The sequence below is a fragment of the Berghia stephanieae genome, chromosome 3 (genome assembly GCF_034508935.2).
Source record: "Berghia stephanieae isolate SIO BIC M18660-M18661 chromosome 3, UCSD_Bste_1.3, whole genome shotgun sequence".
Classification (NCBI taxonomy): Eukaryota; Metazoa; Mollusca; class Gastropoda; order Nudibranchia; family Aeolidiidae; genus Berghia; species Berghia stephanieae.
Genome location: NC_088362.1, coordinates 93952111 through 93974385, shown reverse-complemented (window position 1 = coordinate 93974385; position 22275 = coordinate 93952111). Strand labels below are relative to the sequence as shown.

At 34.2% G+C, this 22275-nt stretch overlaps 1 protein-coding gene across 1 annotated transcript in view; it reads left to right on the top strand.

The window, feature by feature from the left end:
• LOC144968869 (notchless protein homolog 1-like) overlaps positions 1–22275 on the top strand; it is a 69534-nt gene that overhangs the window by 4758 nt on the left and 42501 nt on the right. The window contains exons 2-9 of the mRNA XM_078907663.1: positions 654–810; positions 2606–2826; positions 4233–4312; positions 6013–6089; positions 8164–8261; positions 9528–9564; positions 9978–10133; positions 13159–13294. Coding sequence (XP_078763789.1) covers positions 654–810; positions 2606–2826; positions 4233–4312; positions 6013–6089; positions 8164–8261; positions 9528–9564; positions 9978–10133; positions 13159–13294 — 962 coding nt within the window. The remainder of the gene's footprint in view (positions 1–653; positions 811–2605; positions 2827–4232; positions 4313–6012; positions 6090–8163; positions 8262–9527; positions 9565–9977; positions 10134–13158; positions 13295–22275) is intronic.

Sequence of the window (22275 nt, the reverse complement as noted above, 5' to 3'; positions counted from 1 at the left end):
CCACTTTTATTTTATTTTAAATGTATATATTAGCAGAAAAAACCCCAAGATATATAGATGTTTTCTCTTTTATAGCGTGAGTGACTATATTTTTGCATTACCAACATGCTGGAGCAATCAATCTAGTTTTACTTGAGGTGTCACCTATTAAAGCGATATCTAATGTTATGCTAGGTGTCACTGTATCAGAGCAATGTTTGGTGTTGCCCTATTAGAACGATATCTAGTCACTTTGTTATTTCTTTTAATCACTGACATAATTTTTCCCAGTATCTGAATAATTTTGAAGAGCTAAGATCAAGCTTTCTTATTTGGTGTGGTTCACGCTGATATTGAATGAGTCCAATGAATATTTTAGTTTCATGAAAATTGCTGCATTAAAAAAAAAACTATTTCCTTTAAAATCATTTTTTTAAAAGCTTTGGAGAGCATAAAATGAAAAATAAACAACAGAGAAGCATTTTGCCAATTATCATAAGTATGTTTTGTTTGTGTCAAATTTCATCAAGATTAGTGTTGTCTCTGGGTGTTTAAAACCTCTCCTAGCCAACAACAGAAAAGGTCGTACTGCAATAACTCAGTCAACACCTGTCCCTGGCCTCATCCATTTGCTTGCAAAAGATAAATCATTTTTATTATACCTCATTTCACAGTGAAAATAGTGGAGAGATGTCCTTTGATGGTGAAGAAAAAAGAATCCTTTGTGTCTTCAAGTCAGAGAGTGGAGACTCAGAGGGATCACCTTTTGAGTTGCCAACAGATATAAACAGAGAAAAACTGCAACTCGTTTGTGATGCTGTCATTAAAAATGTGAGATCCTTGATTTTACTTTTGTACTTTAAAATAAATTCAACAACAGTTTGAACAAAGTTTATCTTTCCTTGTTTAAAAGGAAAGCTTTGTCAATACAATCGACTCTGCTTAATCACACACCCTCAGGTGTTTAGGTTAGTGTGTCCATTAAGCGGAGAAGCTCAAAATAGGATCTAAGAACCTGATTCCATGTGCTATTCATAGTTTCTGAGTTTTCTGGGACCGTCACATGTTCAAGATATGACCTCATTGGAAGGGGTTTAATTTTGTTTGTTTTTTTATTTATTTATTTTTTGGTTATTGTTTGTTGATTGTTTTGTTTTTTTTTTGTTATCTTTGGTTGTTTTTTGGGGGGTGGGGTTCTTTTTTTTTCTCTTTTTTTTTCTCTTTTTTTTCATGTTTTATCAACAACTAATTGTGACATTATTTGTAAGAATAGTAATCGTAAAGCATCCGCATCACGTTTTTGTCATGTTCTTTTTTTAAACAAGACATTGTGTCGACCTTTCCATCTCATGAGCCAGCCTTCTGATGGGGAGAAAGTCGTGCCTTGTGTAGATGCCAGTTCAGTTGCCTTTTGCTTGATTAGGTCTCAAGGCAGTAGAGTGCCTTGGTTTAACTTATCACCCATCCACATGACTGATTCTTTTTCAACGACACTTTGCTGGCCATTTCTCTGTAGTTACGTCCCAGATTTGATCAGTTACTCACTTTGACTGCAACGTCATCCTTGTTTTTTTTTTAAGCAAACGAGAGACTCGGGTTCTTGATACACCATACTTCGTAGCTAACTCACCCTGAGATTGCTTTGGAACTGATTCTGCATCGCAATTAATTAAAGTTTCTGTTGAAGAGTTATATCTCTGCGCTTTAGGGAAGCCAATGTTGTAATGATGGTAAATGTTGATGACACGATCTTTTATAAATGGTGCAGTCTTTTGGGGTTTTTTTTTCAAAGAAGGCGTTGACCGTATAAGGTCATTTATTGGCTAAATTTTGATTTCTTTAAATCTATTTGTCGGCTTTGTTCATTAAATGAACATATGGGGAGAAACTATTCAAAAGACTCATATTTGAATGTATCAATATGGACAGGAACTGTATGGATCAATCAAAACAGTCTTTTCTGTAATCCTTTCTTATTGTGCACGGCCCAGAAGAGGAAAACAATGTACAGGCAGAGAATTGCAATTGAATGATCAGACAATGTAAATGAACACCCGGCATTGAGTGGACTGCAATCACGTTTCACACCTAGTGATGCAGATGGCGAGTGCTGAGTCAAATAGCCCGTCCTGTTAGGTAATCCTTTATTGTCAACAAGCATTGCACATCTGACCTAGTCGGGGTCAGAGAGACAGTGGAATCGCGATGACGGGAAAGTTTTTCATGCCTGATACGATATTATAATTCGAAAATGGTTCAGTGGGAAACACATTTTCATAACTATTTTTGTGTATTTTTAGATATTTTTGTTCATTCAAGATGGATTCAAGGTGGAGCGATTAAGCAGAGAAGGTGTGCGATTAATTGGAGTGGTTATATAGAAAAAAATCTGTTTTTCGGGAATGTGTAGTGTGTAAGCAGAGTGGTCTGTATTTATTTATACTGCATTTGATAAAGATTGAGGAAATAACTTTAAATTTCAACAACAGAAAATTTGATTCCATGAAAATTATAAAAGTTGAAAAAATCATCAACTCTTGTTTTTTTTTGGTTTTTTGTTTTTATAAATTATCTACTTAAATTATAATATTTACTAAATTTTATTATTATTTCTTTTGCTTGTCAGGAAGAAAAGGTTCCTTATGCATTTTTTGTAAATGGAGTAGAGATCGTAGAGACACTTGTTAAAGCTGTAGGAGCAGAGACATTGTCCAAAACAGAATCAGCGATTGAGATTGTATACCAACCCCAGGCTGTGTTTCGTGTGCGTGCTGTCACCAGGTGCACTAGTACACTGGAAGGACATGCAGATGCTGTGCTATCTGTAGCATTTAGTCCTGATGGCAGGTATTTATATTATGTCTGTTGAAAGTTGAAAGAAAATTTTTTTATTTTTTTAAAATGCAGGTTTTTAAACTAATTAACTTGCTTATAACCACATGTCTCAAAAGGTTATGAAGTATCACAATTTTGTATTATTATTAATGTCAGAATGCTATGCATATTCTGAAAATTATTTAATGAAATTTTCATTTTCATTTCATGAGATAAATTTTTAAAGAACTATACCATGAGCTATACTGCAGAAATAAATGACATTTTGGAAAAAATTATCTATGTGTAAAAATGATTGTAGCACTCTAGACAATTTATTAAAATTATTAATTAATTACAGTATTAGGTATATTTCTGCAATTATTGGCCGTATTTAATTATAAGGAAAATTACTACTACATCATCATCATCATATTATCAGCAGCAGCAGCGACATCAACAGCATCATCTTCATCATCACGATCAAATAACAACATTAACATCATGTTCGTGTTCCTGTTCATGTTCTTATATTAAACACCACTAGAATTAGAATTTAGTCTTTAGATTAATTTAGTCTGAATACTTATTTTGTTAGCCAACAAGGAAATATACAGGATGTATTTACAAACCAATTGTGCAAAAACCTTTCATTAAAAAAATTTGAAAAAAAAAAAAACATATTAAAGGTAGATTATTACTCTTATATTGTCCATTATTGGTTAGGGTAAAAAAAACTCATTAAATATAAATTTTTCGTGTTGATTTTTAAAAAGAAAAATATAGATTGTTCAAGGAAGAATAAAGTACACTCGCCATTTCCTGATATCAATGAAAATAATTGCGTTTTAAAGGTGAAAATGTGGCATTTCTATCGATATAAAATAGAAAAATATAGAAGTGTATGGTCAATTGCAGTGTAAAAATAATGATTTTATGAAAATTGTCCGATTTCCTGGCTGACAATGAAACCCAAGCGGTGATTCTACCTGCAGGGATAATTACGGCCATTCCTCACTTTCTGGACATCTGTTATGACATAACCACATGGAGGTCTCTCCGTCATTGACGGTGGGTTGAATGCATAAATTAACTGTTGGGGGGTGAGTGGAGAGAAAACTGAAGTGAAAGATTTCTAATGAAATATACGGATGTCAATGAGGTCTAATAGTTAAGAAGGACCCACCTTAGTAAAACATTTATAGGCGTATAAAAGAATTTTGTACTCTGTATACTGAAAGAACATGAGCAATTTTAGTAATTATTTGAAATGGCGTCATACTGACACCAAACACACATGAAGATCTTTGCAATAATCTTTTTTGTTAAAATTTTTTTAGATAGTTCATTGACAAAAAAGCACTTGAACCTGATCTTCTTTTTAAAAAGAAAAATGATTTATGTTTGGAGAATAAAAATATTGTATTGAATTATTATAGACATCTTGCCAGTGGATCAGGTGACACCACAGTTAGATTTTGGGATATCACGACAGAGACACCACAATTCAGATGTAAAGGTAAGGAGGCAAACATTTGTTATTTTTGTCTCATTATTTTTTTAAAATGATGTATAAGACAGTGACATTTATGTAGCTTTATTGGATGAAAACTTTTGGCTCTGTATTGCTTGAATATGTGATTTAATTTATGAATTGATGCATTCATCAGGACACTAATATCCAAGGTTCTCAATTAGTCCACCTAGGTCATCATTTCTATCCCAATCTACAATTTGTAAATATCAAATGTCCTTGTTTTAAGCCTGCAATTATGTCTCAGTTTTATGCTCCGTCAAGAACCGAATGTGCAACAATTTACTGCTTAAAGGATATGTAACATTAAAAAGTAGAAGATCCAATTTAATGAAATTCAATACATTTAAATACCTTGTTTCTTTTTAATCTATGAAAAATTATTTCAAATACCAAAAGTGTAGAATTGGCTGACAGTACAGCTGACAATGTTCAAGGAGCTGGTTGGACAGAGAGGGATGGGGGATGAGTAAAGAACTGGCATTGGAAGATTGGCGGAAGAATTCAATTATTTGCGGGTGGTTGGATGGGAGCATCACCCTTGAATCATATACCTATGATGTTCGCATGGGTGTACGATCCGATAGTGATGTCGTTTCTTCTTCTCTTTACTAGCCTATCCTGCTTCTTTGGTTTGTGATTGTATTTTTGACAGGGGATATTTTTTTTCCTGTTAATCCTCTGCCTGTTTGTTCTTGGTTATTTATAATTTAGCTTATGATATCTTTAGGTTATGATTTTGATTGACATTTGTACTATTTTTGTTAGATTGCTTGTTTTTTTGTTTCAGCGGTCTCTCATATAACCTCAATTGTGTTGGAAGAGACCTAAAGCAACAAACAAACAAACAAAAAAAATTCAATTATTTCAAAAGAAGTCCATTAAGCTTCTAACTACTATTCACTGTCAGCCCATTGCAAATGCATCAACTAACGAGGTTACAAATAAAAAAATTGGTCTGATCCTTGTAGTAGTTTTTTGTTTGGTCAGAGGACATCTTGAGGAAGAGGGGTTGAACTCAGCTGGTAATGACTTACATCCTTAACAATAAAAGTATGAGCACATGGGTGTATCAAACGCATAGACATACAAGTATGCACATGATATCATGTGGGTTGCATGACTGCATAAAACACTTAAAGAAATGTTGGCCTATTAATGACATAAGGCTCCAACTTATCAGCTAAAATCAATTAGTAGTGGGCATTTGTCTTGTTAAAGGAAGGCTAATCTTTGTAGACAGTTTTTGACATTCTTTGTTGGTAAATTCAGGAACTTCCGCAGCAATTTGTGCTTTTACGAGGAAAAAAAGTCACACTTTTTCCATTGTTATTTTACATAACATTGACAAAGCAAATGAGTTTTATTGAGTCTAGGAAAAAAGATATCTCAAGTGTCAAGTTAACTCTTGTTTTGAATGTCTACTAATTGAGAGTTGCTGTCTTTAATATTGTTTTATACAACTTATGCTCAATATTTATATTGAGTCAATGCATTTATAGAGTTTAAGGATTGTAGTTTCTGAAAATGCCAACATCTCAAATTCCATAATGTTTACCTTTTTCATTTTTAAACCGAACTTCTTCATTTTCCAAATCCTGTCAAAATCCTCCTTGGTGCAGAGGAATCGTTAAATGCAATTGGGTTGATTTATAACTTCCATTTATTTTATGCTTTTCCCTCAGGTCATCAGCACTGGATTCTTTGTGTTGCATGGTCTTTTGATGGAAGAAAGTTAGCATCCGGTTGTAAAGGGGGAAAGGTGGGCAAAGGATTATATTAAAGTCATCAAAAGTTTATGACCCTCTTCTTTTTTTCAGCCTATTTTTTCCTCTTAGCCCATCTTCCTTCTTCTTCTTCTTCTTCTTCTTCTTCTTCTTCTTCTTCTTCTTCTTCTTCTTCTTCTTCTTCTTCTTCTTCTTCTTCTTCTTCTTCTTCTTCTTCTTCTTCTTCTTCTTCTTCTTCTTCTTTTCCTCGTCCTGTTCCATCTCTTGTTTTTTTCACCTACTCTTTTTTCCTCCTCCATTTCTAACTTTTCTTATATTAAACCTAAACCTAGGAACTTATTTGCTAGTATATCATAAAACACTTTTATGGCTACAACTTAATAATTATAGGGGAAAATGCATTTCTATATTAATGCAGTTGGGTCAGAATATAATGAATTGTACTTTTGCCTCGGAAAATTTCATTTTAATAGAATTATCTTCTTTAAACAGTTTTAATAATGTTCACCAGTAAACAACCATTAAGTTATTCTTTAAACTTATCAATTGTATCAAGACAAAGTTGTGCTTATTTGATATTCAGCGTGGAATAGTTCAGGAAAATGTTCCTCCAGTTTCTTGAAGAAACTTGATTTTAGTGTACACACTCCCTACTTTTAAGTCAGCAGTCTTTATGTTGATACTAAGATTATTAAGGTTCATTTTAGTGGCGGATGAAATTCCTCTTAAGGCGAGTTGTATGTCAGTCAATTGATTCCTCGTCATTCCACAGTCTTGTCATCTCATTGATCCTCCGATAAACTTTGTCTTTACCATGCACCTTTTTGTCCTTTTTCTGGAGAGATATCATTTGATTTCACCTGAGCCCTATCCAGAGTCTTATGCTGAGAGGGGAAACAAGTCTCTGGTTTATGTTTTGTTATTGGTGGGTTTATAGTGTTAACATTTGTCACCAATCATCCCAAACCAGTATTGTGTAGGGGTGAACCTGATGCACAAACCTGAATTTCAAGATTTACTGAAAAAATTTGAGACAAAATAAATAGCTTCATTTAGAAGAGTGAATTTTCTTCGACTAATTATTATTATTTCCTTAAACTGATATTTAAAAATCCAACTCAATTTTCCTTTTCCAGTTGATTTTGAAATAATACCAATTTGATGCCTCAGTTGACAGTTGAGTGTATCACTTATGTTGTTGGAAAATACAGTGGTTGTATCAATTTGGGACTTTAGTAAGATGGTTGCAGACTAGCAACAAGAATATTTTGCTCTTGGATCTGCTTCTGGTCTTTGTTGAACTTGTTCCCTGTGTGTCTTATTGCTGTCAACTAGATTTAAATATAATCTGTCATTTTCCTTTTTACTTGGGTTAAAATATCCTTTTTAATGTTGAAGCTAGTAAAACGTAAAAACAATTAAAATTTTAGATATTTGCATACTGTTATAATTAATAGGTACGCTACACGTAGATATAAAGCATCATAATACATACAACTATTTACAAGAACAGACATATACAAACACAACTTTTTCCCATGAGCAATAAATGACTGGAATGTCCTGCCACCGGACATAATGAATTCCGGACATGCTTGGAAACTTTCAAAACAGTGTTGAATGCATTTGCTCGTCAAAGTAATCTGTGACTGTTCTTTGTTTTGATTGGATTGTAATTGAACATTTGCAGTGATGGGCTCGTGGGGCCATTTGCAAATACAAGCCATTGAAGATTGAAGATATGGATTACAATGCCGAGGTGGGGTAAAAATGATTGTGTATACCTGGATGTGCTGATTTTGCTCTTTGAAAAGTTGTTTGCTATGATTTAAGATTTAATCGACAGGCAGTCTCCATGTCTTGTGTCTTGCATGACATTGGTTCAGTCACCAACTCTATCTTTAGAGTAGCAGAATTGGGGATATTGTGTCACCTGTGCAAAGATAACCAAGTGACACATTCTTTTATTCATTTATTTTGGTCTGTCAAAATATGTAAAATGAAATTAAGTCATTCCAAAATAAGTTAACTCTAAAAGGAAATTTACTGCAATGAAATTTTTCTATATCCAGATATGATTGTATATTAAAAGTATTTTTCCCTTTTCAGGTGTGTTTGTGGAACCCCAAAACAGGAAAACAGATTTCTAAGCCATTGACAGGTCATAAGAATTATGTTTCATCGTTAGCATGGAAACCTTTACATCTGTAAGTAATGCAGATGTCACAATATGTACTCATTATCAGAACTGCATTACATTGAAATAGAATTAGGTATATTATGAATTAAGTATGCAAAAATATTTTTTTTTTAAAAATTGAATCTTTATACAGCGCAAAATCGACTTCATGTGTTCAAAGTACTTTACACAAAGCAACACTTAAATACTTAGAATGTAGCACAAGACAAGCTGCTATTACAATTTTTCTTTGACTGAGATAATACTGTCACCTGACAGCCAGGTGCTTATTTTACACCTGAGTTTGGTGAGTGAATGAGTAAAAGCCTTTAACAGAGATTCGACTTTGCACAAATATGTGCCAAAGGATTTAGTACAATTTTTTTTCTTTTTTTTTTTTTGGGGGGGGGGGGGAGTGTGTGACTGATAATGATTTGTGATGCAATAGACATTGAATAATGATGACCTTTTGATGCAATTTTTAAATATACCATGTTGTACATCACAATATTTTTTGACCTTTTGTGTTTGCTGAATATGTATGTAAGCTTATTTAATTTTAATACCACATATATGCTTTTACCACATATTAAATAGAAAATTTTAAGTGAAAATTGATTTGAAAAGCATCTTTGACAATGGATTATTTCCCTTTATAGTAACCAAATTACTGTAATACACTTTTTAGGGTCATAGAATACACTTTTCATTCTGGGAAGGTTGGCAGGTCTGTTGAAGTTGTTTATTGGCATTCTTAGGGCATGCCTTATCCATGTATCCAGGTGCTCATTCTCACTTAAATCGAGTATGGTAATTTAGGTAAAGTGCTCACCCAAAGACACAATATTAGGGCCCTGATTTTTATTGTCCATCTAGTCACTTACCAGGCATACCATCAATCGCTTTTGTTCCAAGATGAGATATTGTACCACATTGATGAGCCCCCAAAGCCATAAGATAAAATCTTTGTTGCATCACTGTTACTGTTCTCTCAGTGAAAATGACAAGACATTATGTTAAATCAAGTGTAAAGTTGAACTCCATTCGTAAAAGGTTAAGGCGTAAGATGATATATTGTAATGTGGCTTGACTGAAACAGCACGAAATAAATGTATTCTTCAAATTATGTATATATGATATTATGATGTCAATATATTATCTGGTAATCTGTGATATATTCCATCATTTTTAATTTATCATAAGTTGCTTTATTTAATTTGGGGGGATGTAACATTATTTAATGAAATGTTTAAAAAAATTTTGAACTTTCTTTTCTTTAAAAAAATTTCTTTAGCGATCCAGATCAAAGATATCTTGCCAGTTCATCAAAGGTACGTATGTGCCTTCTATTAAAATGTTTCAGTTGTTTCACACAATTTTGGATGGGAGAGGACATTTGATTACTTTAGCATATCTATTTTTTCAAAGCTTCAGTTGTAAAAGATGAGGTGAAAGGAAAGTAAAGTGGAAGAAATCCTCATCATTACAGGACAACTCACAACATCTAAATTTTAAAACAATTGTATGTCCAATAATTTAAAAACAATTCAATGATTTAGAGATTTTTTCATCAAGAGGCATTCAACACACTCACAAGAGAGTTTTATTCTAAACTTGATTAAATATTTTTTATTAAAATCCAAACTGACAATTGCCAATTAGTGTGGTTATTGGTATATGATTCATTTAAATGCAATATTTCGATTTTTTCATAACTTTCACTTTTTGGGGGTATATTTGGCAGGATCTAACAGTGCGCATATGGGATGTGATCCACTTCAATGTTCACATGGTGATATCTGGTCACATGGTACACATCTCACAAGTCAAATGGGGAGGATCTGACCTGCTCTACACAGCCTCCCATGACCGGAGCATTAAAGTCTGGCGAGCAAGCGATGTAAGATAATGTTTATGATCATATCGATGCAAATGATAATTTTTATTATGGTTTGTTCGTAGATAATGATTAATTGAGTCTACATCAGGCATGAAAAAATTAAAGTTTGGAACAACAATGAGATTTTTATCAAAGCTATAAGAGTGTCAGTATTGAATTGTATAAAAGTTTTGAATTATTCCTTTGTTTATATTTATAAATCATTTGGCAGTCTTCCATGTGTCAATAAAAGTTTTTATGTGCAAATGTCAGATTACTTTAACATACTTTAACAATCTCTAAGCTTTAACTTTTTTTTCTTTTTAGAGAATAATGATCACGAGTTTGAACTTCAGGTTTAAGTTGATAAATGGTCGTTTTGTCTTACAGTGGTCTCCGTTCATAAACACAGTCCCCTGGAATCAAGTAGTGCATGCTTATAGTTGGATCATGTTTATAGGCGGATTCAGATTTTTTTTTTTTTTTTTTGCAAAGTCTATGATAATGGCTATATTACAGTAACAATAGCTTTTTATTCTTAGGTCCCAAATGTATACATGGTGGTATGTACCAGGTTGCAGACTTGGAACTGCCATTGGTCCATTAAGAGATCATTTCTAGATTTTTAAAAATTCTCTTTTAAATTCGATTTTATAGGTTAGACAAACCCTTTTGTTTCTGTCACAATATGTGACTGCACATTGTCTTATGTGCGAGACAAGAGGTAAAGAGGCATGATTGTTGCTTGTTTGACTTTGATTGGATGTTTATGTAATCCTCTTTTTTAAAAACTGGTTATGATTCTGTTCTCGACCATTAGTTAAAGATAAAGTCTGATGGTTTTAATTGCGTGTTTAATATGTGAAGTTGTTGGTGCAGAGTGCAGGTATGCAGCATAAAATAGACTTATCTGGAATGTCACAGACAGAGAGTACATGTGCGAACATTGTCTTCATATCTCCCATCGTAAGCACATTTAACACCTCTGTGAATGACTGTCTTGATCGGTTTTTAATTATGATCATATCTGGTGACAGTCTGAGCGGTCCCTTCCCTTACCCCACTATCAGCACTGTATCAATGTCACCACAAGTGGGCAGGGTGCTTAACCGCCCACTGTTTCAATGAGCTGCTAAGTCTGACTATTACGTGAAGATTTTATGGCGGATATGCATACCTTTTCATCGCTGAGGTGGTAATTGCTTTGTGCAAGGGAAGTAATGTGAGGAATAGCAGCATATAAGGTGTGAACTTGCAGAGCATTTTAATGGTATCCGTGAACAATATATTCTCAATCTTTTGTATTTAAAAAATGGTATTTTTTTATAGTTATTTACTCATTTTCTGTACATTTTGTAATTTTAAAGTATGGTCAGAAATTTGAGCGTGCTTATAAATGAAGTTCTTTTTCATAAGCGTGCTCAAACATTTTTGCTGTCATATCCGGTGTTCATGTATGTGTTCATGTATGTCGGTAAAATAAAATCCATTTTGGGGGGGGGGGGGGGGGGGAATTGTTTTAGCATAGTCTCCAGGTTTGACATGTCTCCAGGTTTGTTTAAATATTTAATGAATGGGGAACACTATGGTAGAAAAATCAACGCCATCATATCTTATGTCAAAATTTGACACCTGTGTTCAATTGCATGAAATTCTGTAGAATCTCCCAGTTTTATGACACTACTCTATTCAGGCTTGCACCAAGTGTCGAAATTGACACGTCTTGGATAAGATCATGTTCAACAGGACAGGGAAAAGGGATCGGAGCAGATGATGCTTTAAGGACTTTTATTTATTTATTTTATGTATTTATATATTTATAAATATAGAATTTTAAAACACTTCTAACTAAAATGAGAGAGATATAAATCCATATAATATTCTGGTAAAGTACTTTCTCTCTCTCTCTCTCTCTCTCTCTCTCTCTCTCTCTCTCTCTCTCTCTCTCTCTCTCTCTCTCTCTCTCTCTCTCTCTCTTTATCCTCTCATTTTCTCTCCTTCACTTCCCCTCCCTTTCATTATACCATCATATCTATCTGATTATAGGGAAATAATATATTACAATAAGGAAGTTTAATGAACTTTGGAAACAAATAATCTTTTTTTCTATTCTGAAATTTATTTAAAATTCATGGGTCTAACAATAAGTTGTATAACCACTTGGTTTCAACAACCAAGAAGTTAAGTAATATTGCTGGTGTTATAAATTGTATGGTTGAAATGATATTTAGATATCTTATGCTCAGAACGGAGATGTGTATAATTGGGTTATTATGTATATCGCCTGAATATTTATGGTTTAATGAGCCATTTTGGATTTTGTTTGAATTGATTGATGGACGGATAATTTTTCTTCTTTTTTGACAAATTGCAATTATCATCACTGGTAGTCATCTTTGCTTTCTCTAACCACTTATATGGCAAATAAAAATAATAATTTAAAAAAATAAAATTCCCATTTGTCTTTAGGGTCTATTCCAAAGAAAGACAGGAATAACCCAGGTGTCAGCCGCAAACTGAGCTAGGGCTAGGTGCGCGGCAGGTATTCAGACTCGGTACCTTTCCAATACAACGACCGTACCAATGAGCCACGCTGTCCCATAATGGAATAAATGTTAAGTTTTTATCGTGTTTCCCCTATTGTGAAGACCCTTGTTTCTTTTTTGTTAATAAAAGGTTACAATCCATCGTAAATTAGGTGGGAATTGGACGAGGTTGATTTTTCAGACTTTCACATGTTAATAGCACTGATAGAGGGAGTAAATTTATATTGTAAAAATTCTGCTTCTCCTCTCGAGCGTGCTTATAGCTGGATTGTCCTTGTAGCTGGAGTATTTATAAACTGAGACCACTGTATTGCTCTCCATGTGTTAAACCACATATATATATATATATATATATATATATATATATATATATATTATATATATATATAATATATATATATATATATATATATATATATATATATATATCTTTGCCATTTCCTAAATTATACTGAGGACCCTTTCATCACTTTATAATTCAGCTTTTTTACAATATCCAGGGTGTTTTCTGTCGCAGTCTTGAAGGACATGCTCACTGGGTAAATACTATGGCACTCAGCACAGATTATGTCATGAGGACGGGTGCATTTGACCCAGCAGATGCCAAAATTGTACACGAGGAAATTGAAGACGATGGTGAGTTTTATATTTCCATGTATTTTTAAGATTAGAGAGAAGAACCTGTCAATTTTTCATACAGCTGTATTGGCAATACAGCACTTTGTCTAAATTTTAGTCAAAAGTCAAGCGGAGATGAACATGATCATTAACTAGATGAGTGACAATGAAAATAACCCTCATGTGTTACGTTTTAGTTAAGGCATATAATACATACTACCAAGTGAGAGAGAGAGAGAGAGAGTACTGTAGATATTTAATTGAAAGAAAGAGAAAATAGGGCTAACTTCAGTAAACAAAAGAGATAGAGAAATAAGGAATTATTATAAAATAATTTTTTAAAAACCTTAGCTAAGAATTAGTGGGCGCAGTCTTGAAAAGAACCACTATCCTTCTATGGAGGATGTTTTTACAATGTTGAAAAAAAGTGTAATAATCATCATGGTATCAAAACTTGAAGCATCGAAGTTTATTCTTGTACCATGACAATTATTACACTTCTTGCTTATTTTGGTCATCTGTGCATCAACCTTCAGTTTCTAGTTTATATTTCATCTCATTATTTCATCACATTGTCTTTCTATTTCCCCCTTCTCTGCGGGTGGTTGGATGGGAGCATCACCCTTGAATCATATACCTATGATGTTCGCATGGGTGTACGATCCGATTGTGATGTCGTTTCTTCTTCTCTTTACTAGCCTATCCTGCTTCTTTGGTTTGTGATTGTATTTTTGACAGGGGATATTTTTTTTCTGTAAATCTTCTGCCTGTTTGTTCTTGGTTATTTATAATTTAGCTTATGATATCTTTAGGTTATGATTTTGATTTACATTTGTACTATTTTTGTTAGATTGCTTGTTTTTTTGTTTCAGCGGTCTCTCATATAACCTCAATTGTGTTGGAAGAGACCTAAAGCAACAAACAAACAAAAAAAATCCCCCTTCTCTCTCTCCTTCCCTTGTACACTCACACCTTGCTCTTTCTATGTCTCTCCTCTCCCCCTTCCACACACCCCTTTTTTCCCTGTCACACATTGACTTAATTATAAATTTTCTTTCACTTTTCATTTTCTCTTATTCTCTTTATTATCTGCATGTAACCTCAGTTGTTTACATTTATATTTCTCTCCAATATATATTACCCCACTTGACTAAAGAATAAAACGGGTTACTGTTTATCTGCAGTGACATATATTCATGAATGCTTAAGAAAGATACCAAACTGAATTGTATGAAATGGAAATTTAGTTTGGTATGGCTCATAGTAATTAATAGTTGAAGCTTTTTGAAGTGCATTGAATGTAATGTAAACTATGGAAACCTCTTTTACATTATATAAATAGACCTTTTTCATGATTTAAGTATTGGTTCTCTTTAAAAGTCTTTAGCCAACGTCTCTGGCAAGGACTGCTATGACTTATTTTTTATTTCATTCATATGAACAAGGTTTTAATGGAGTTGATAGGAGGCTGATGGAGGAGTAATTTATGACCATGACAATGACACATTTTGTCTAGGGTAATTGTCATAATTGGTTTGACTTACTTGACTTGACTTAGATGCCTTTCGCGTCTCGACCGAAAGATCGGGTCGCCTTGGCTGTTTCCAGTATTTCCTGTGTGAGGTGTCTCCAATATTGCCGGTCCTCTGCTAGGGTTCTCAGATTTTCAAGGTCCCCTGCCGTTATGAGACTAATGCTTTGTCCAAGTGTTGTGAGGTTTTTGTTTAGGATCACAGGGAGTGTTGTGATCGGTCTTCCTCTGAAAAGGTTCCCGTGTTTTTGGAAATATCCCGACATGGCTTGGTTAGCTGGTATGTTTTTGTCCCTGCGTAGTATGTGACCGAAAAGTTGCCATCGTTGTTGTAAAATGTCAAGGGAGATTGGTCTTTCTTTTGTGATCTTATAGAGTGATTCATTTGAGATCTTTTTTGGGTATTTGATGTCCAGTACCCTTCTTAGCTGTGTGCGATGGAAGGCATCCAGATGTTCTTCTTCGGATTTTGTCAACGCCCAAGTGCCGCAGTTATACAGAAGTACCGGTTTTACAAGAGCACGGTACAGTTTCAGTTTGGTTTTTCTCTTTATTTTGTCACCTCTAATCCATACATTGGTGAGTTTACTGAGTGCGGCGTTTGATAGCTCTTTTCTTCTTTGTACATCCTCGGTGTCTCCAATTAGTGAGCGACTTTCTTTGTTCTTTTCCATTCCTCTTTGTTCCTCGATATTGTTGTAAATTCGGTTTTATTGGCATTGACTTGGAGGTTATATTTCATGAGGGTATTTTGTATGATGTCTATATTTGCTGGTGTTGATCCAATAAAATCTACATCATCTGCATAGGCGATTTCTCTTGGGATTGCATTCTCAATATGAGTCGTTGGTTTTGGAATGACTTTTCGAACTTCTTTCAAAGCGTGTTCTAAGTATATTGTGAACAGAATCGAGCTCAGACTATCTCCTTGGGGGGTCCCGATGTTACTTTCGAACTGCGTCTGTTTTGTGGCTCCGTATATCCTTGGTTGTATCTTTGTGTTGCTGAGGAGAAATCGGATTATTCGGAGCTCGTCTTCGTCTACTATGTCTGTTAATATCTCCAAAAGTTTTCCTCTGTCGATCGTATCAAAGGCTGCGGACATATCGATTCCGGTTATTGTTATGGATATGTTTTCTTTGAGTGCCTTTGCTGCAACCATTTATGTGTCCATACAACGTCCGATGTGCTTCGGTCTTGGCGAAACCCGCTTTGGCTATGTGATAGATATTTTTCTATTTTCGGTCTAATTCTGTTGAGGACAATAGTTGACAGTGTTTTTCTTATGGTATTCAGTAATGTTATTGGGCGCAGGTTGTTTACGGGTCCTCTCGTTTTTCCTGGTTTTTGTATTGTAATTAGGACACCGCTGTTTATGTCCCAGTCTTTGTGTGTTGAGAATGTTTTGTTCATTATGTTTGCAATGCTCAGATCCAGGGAGAGGGTACCGCATTTCAGCAATTCAGCGGGAATTTCATCTTCGCCTGGGGATCTGTTATTGGTTTGTGCCTGTTTATTACGAAAATAAAAGAGTAAAATGAAATTTTCTTCTACGGCCCACAGGCGATTTTTTAGTACTCTACCTGCACCTCGGTCAAGAGGTCATTCACTCCATCAATTCCCCGACCACTGCAATGGGTTATCTCCCATGATACTTAATAGATTTGTTATTGATACCTGGTCAACAATTGCTTTTGCACAACCACAGTCGATTTTACCATTTTAAACAAATTAGCAATGCTTTGAGAAATCTCTTATGTTGGTACCAAACATTGTCATTAAAATCATTGTCTTTGAGTTATTTTGCATTTAGATATCAGGAAAATTTTGCTTATAAATTCCATTAATTGCATTGTTATAAGCTTACAAAATTATACATACTCTCAAAACTTACTCTAACCAATAGAGGAATAAAGGAACCTTTCATTCACTCACTCACATTTTGGGCGTCACACACAGTTCTTTCATATCATGCGAAAACATCTTGGTGAAGCTGTCTGATTTGTTACTCTTTGATCATTGCTGGTTTAGAGGGTTATGAATTCTGGTCAAGGTGTCTTCATTGCACAAGTTATATTCTATTTAAAGACAATGGAAAAAAACTGCCAAAAGAAATTCAAAAGTGATTTATTAAGGGACAAGGTTCTTGTTGTATTGAGGAAAGAAAATTAAATACAATGCCGCCCTCTTGTAATGGCATCCTCTCTTTAGCAACATGGTTTCCAAGTCATCATTTTTTCCCCTATATATCATTTGTTATTTTAAAAATCTCATAATAAGGAAATACATTTTAATAAAAAACCCTGTTTAGCTTCATCAATATTGTGGTAATCACGAACTTCAAAACAGTCCTGGCAAAATTTCTGGTTTAATGAAAAACGCTTGCTTTCCGGCCAATGACATCCTGTACTTGTAGCCAATGAAAACGCTTGATTAGTAAGCCAATAATATTCAGTCACATCTAGGCTTGTTGATGGAAGAATATTCCGTAGGTGAGGCAAAGTGCGATAAAAGCTAGCTTAGCTGATGCTTCACATTACGCAAGTGTTTACCAGCTGGTCGCTTGTACCACAGTGCTCTACCAGCTAGTGAATACTCCTCATCAACAAAACATGCCTCAGTTATAAGATACCAGGCTATCAAATCCCTTTCATTATCTCTGATCACTGATCATGTACACAAATACGAAAACGAATCACAATGTCCATCCCTACTTCTTTCAAGTTGAAGTAAAAAGAGCTGACTATGATTCCTTTGGAGCACGATCTGTTGACTGGATAGTGAACGCTTGTGCACCTGGCAGCACCACCGAAGCTAGTATTTTGTCTTGCTTTGACTTGCCAAAGTAACAATCCTTGGTATCCTCGCAGCAGATTAACCACGATCATCAACCGGGATAAAATTGAACATCATCAGTTTGAACTTCGGGGGGTGGGGGGGAGGGGTGGAGTAAAGTAATTGGCTATGGTTGCCTTTATTCAACCATCAACAGTGGCAGTTTCAACTGAAGCTAGCTACATCGAAAATGATGCTATATGTCATTTCTTGAAATGGAAGTATCACCAGTATTTGCTTGAAAACTTATAACCCCTAGCCTGTATACAATTGTCATCATCTGGTCTATTATAATATATCGTTTCTGATTCTGCTAGATGGTTGCTGCTTTTATTTTCTCTCTGGTTGAATTGGGTTATCAGACCTATATATATAAGTGCATGTCATCTTCAAACAATCATACATCATATCTAGCATCAGAAGACCATGTATTACATACTAATTGTTATGAAAATGATGACCGAAAATTTTCAGACTTTTCAGACTTTTTGAAAAATGGCATTTACAGGCCTGTTATGAGACCCTATGCTTGTGTCTGCATGAGACTTTAAGGTGATCTTAAATTAAGTTCTCTATTTGAACCAATTTCCCTTTGTCTTACTTTTTTTTTATGCTTTAATTGTAATTCTAGAAAATTTTTTTACTATCCCATTTTCTTACTTTTTATTGGCGCAGATATAACCTAAATGCGGCAGTCTGGTCCTGTGGTATGACACTCGCTTTCGGATTGGAAGGTCTTGGGTTCGCGTCTCGCTCAGCACATAGTTAAGCCTTGGAAAAGACTCTTTACTCACATTCTCTCACCGTACTCCGGTGTCAAATGAATACCTGGCCGTTAACAGTGTTGCAATCGGTCAGAAAATAATTGAAAATATCGCTGAACAGGTGTCGTGTCTCGTTCTACATGTTACGTGTTGCTGTAGGTCAGGGACCCTTTGTAAAGAACTTTGAGCATGTTTCGAGGATATTGCGCTTTATAAAAGCTCAAGTTTTTAAATATGTTGCAGGCGCACTGAAATCCGTAACAACAAACAAACAAACAAACAATGCAGAAACATTAATTGCATACATATTGTTATCATATGTAGCCATTCCATTTGAAACAGTCTTTTAACATATTGAACTCTGAAAATTATACAGAAAAATATTGTGAAGTCTTTTTAACTACTGAACAAGCATTTGAACACCAAGAATTATTTATTCAGTATACAGTCATATTTATTTTCAAGAGAATATATTCCAATTGACAAGGGAGATTATAGTGTTTTTAGTAATAATAATGAAGGTGATGAGATCATGATGCTTGGGTCATAATGCGACAAGGGTAAAAAACATTAGTGATGAGGTAATGGTTTATGGAGAGGAAAAATCAACATATAATCAAATCTTTGCACTTTTATGGAACTATATGTTGATGATCAATACACCATTTGTGATGCTAAAAATTACATACTTTTTTCTTTAGAAAGCAAAGTTCTTTCATCATAGTCTTATTCAGAGCTCTCAATTTTTCACAGGTCAGTGAAAACCTGAAGTAACAGAAATTTTCACTGGTTCAAAGTCGATCCACAATTTCCTATCTGTTTAATGCCATCTTTTTTTTTTTATTTTGTTTTGTTGTGGGTTTTTTTTGTTTTTGTTTTGATAAATTTCACAGAGGGTGCTCCTTAAGTTTGACTTTGAGAGGAAATTGTTCACGAAGGATGTCATTTTATATTTTTAAACAGACTGTCTGTTGGTTATTAAGTCGCCAGTTTGTCATTTTTAAAAAAAAGGTAATTTGAAAAATATGCTTTAGGTTCTAATATCTTGTGTTTTCGTTGTTTGTTCTGTGCATTATGTTCTTTAAAATTAACATCTTTATCAGTTGGGCATTCAACGAAGGGAGTTTATTCATATAAGGGAATCAATTTTGTGTCTGAATTTATACGGGGGAAAAATAAATAATCAAGCATGGATGATTACCTTTAGTATAGTGAATCCGACTAGATCCTTATTTTTATCTTGATTGAGTGAACCTGATTATTTCTTACGGAATGAAAAAAAAAAATTAATTAATTTTACATCACCAGTAGTGTATTAAAGAGGGGTGAATGTTGTATTGGGAATCTATTACTTGTGAACAGTTTCTCATTTCTCAAATTTTGCGAATGAAATGCATGCCATGTATATGTTTTGTACTTTAGTTTTTGGCCATATATTGTGAAATTTTTTTGTGGTTTTAAAATGTTTGAGGTGAGACCCCTGCATAAGTACTTGCCATGAGTTTAGTGAACTTTGAGGATAGATTAATAAGAAAGCATATGCAATGGCTCTAATTACATAAAGAACAGTAATGATCAGTAAAGAAAATAGCAATCGGATGATGAGAAGTCACATGTAAAAAACTTTGAATCATACATTATAAGTAGTAACAGTGTGCTAGAATATGAATTATGAAAGAACATTAAAATAAGTCGTTATCATAAGAATAGCATGGTCAGAGATGACATTTACTAGCTTTTAACCACGTAAAGTGTATTAAAGTGAGTAATAGTAATAACAATATTTAAAAAATGCTTCTACAAACTTTGAATTATACAAAGTATTAATAACAGTAGAATTTAAAAAATATAAAATTCCCTTTATTCATCCCAAAGGGGAATTTTGTCTTAAGGCTTAAGGGAACACTGGAATAACCCAGGTGTCAGCCGCAGTGCAGCACCGCAAATTGAGCTAGGCCGAGGTGACTTGCTCAAGACCACACAGCGCAAGGTGGTCCATAAAGAGAAGTGTAATGCCTTATCCACTGTCCCATCTCGCCTTTGATTCAATCAACAGGACTCCCATCCTTTATTAAAAATAGAAATTTTATTTTGGAAAAAACACCAACAAAAACTTGAGCAATTATATAGAGCAGTATCCACTAAACGTTCTCAAAGCACTTTACAAGAGTCTCTACCCATCAGCAACACTTAACATGTAAGACGAGACATGCCATTTTTTTTTCGGACAGAGACAACACTATTAACGGCCAGGTATGCATTTTACACTGAGTACAGCAAGAGAATTGGAGTAAAGAACCTTTTCCAAGGACTCAACTATGTGCTGCTAAGAGCAGGACTTGAACCCTGAACCTTCCGATTCAAAGGAGATTGTTATACTACAAAACCGCATAGGGACTCTTATCCCTTAGTGAACAACGAAGAAGATATGCTGCAATTAGAGTGCACTGAAATACTATATATATGTGATGAATTAGGAAATTGAATGTGATTAAAGATTAAAAACAGGCAAAATTTCAATGCCCATTTTTAAAGTTGCCGAGTAGAATGTTTCCGTCACTCATGGAAACCAGTTTCATAATATTTTTGTCACATATTTCTTTTTGATGTATCCAACGATATGTGTCGTGAAGTTTAATTCCTATATAAAGGGTACGGAACAGGATGTAGGACTATGCTTTATCAGAAAAACAAGGTAACAATATATCATGAATGCTTTTCATAAATTATTATCCTCAGATGTATTTTAGTTTACTTGTTTTGAGGTGAAAGGCAGCAAGAGTGTATTTTATGGAGATTGAAGTCCATTCACACTCACACAAAAGTATATAGACACATTGTTTAGACAAACAATAAATTAGGCAAAAATTTCAGTAAATGTTCAAGTACTCGGTTTTCCACCTCCAACCTGTACACTTAATGCTTAAAAAGAATTAATGAAAAAATAATCCCCTTCTTTGTAAATTTTTTACATTTTAGAAATACCTTAATCAGAGCTGGCTCTTTGCTGGATTACAGCTCATTGTCAGATCTGATTTGCCAGGACATCAGGCGATCATGAGACTGACTTAGGCCAACGGCGCACTTTCAGGATATAAACTTGCCACAAGTGACAAAGCGTTGACATTTTTAATGATTTAAAAGTTACTCCAAAATCATTTATATTTTTATTTATTTATTGTCAACATTTACGGCATCAACCAAAGTGACACGTCAGTGGAATGCATTTGTTCTCTCTCAAACCCAAACCCTTGCCCTTAAGTTATGAAGTATTTGCGTTTAAGATTGGGTATAAATGAAAGCAATATAGATTATTATATTCATTGGCTTTGTTTTTATAACAGTGAATTTCAAAGTAAGAATTGTCATCAACTTGTAAATTTGAAGTAAAAAAGTTTTGAATTTGTTTTCTTTATTGAACAACTACACGACAACTGCAGTACCGCTTGTTACCGTTCATTGTTGTTTATCGTAGAAAACGGTAAGGGCTGCCTGAAGCCGGTGATCGTAAAATACTAACGAAAGAGTGAAAATGGAAAGGCTTCGTATGGGAACAAAACAAACAATGGACGTTTCGGGTACAAACCCTTCGTCAGCACAACAATACACAAATAAACGTGGAAAACAAATAAAATATAATGAAAAATAACTTACAGACGATACAAGTTATTTTTCATTATATTTTATTTGTTTTCCACGTTAATTTGTGTATTGTTGTGCTGACAAGGGTTTGTACCCGAAACGTCCATTGTCTGTTTTGTTCCCATACGAAGCCTTTCCATTTTCACTCTTTCGTTAGTATTGTTGTTTATCATATGACATGTCCTACTGTGTTGTCTCCTGTCATTCAATGTTGTGTGTATGTTTGT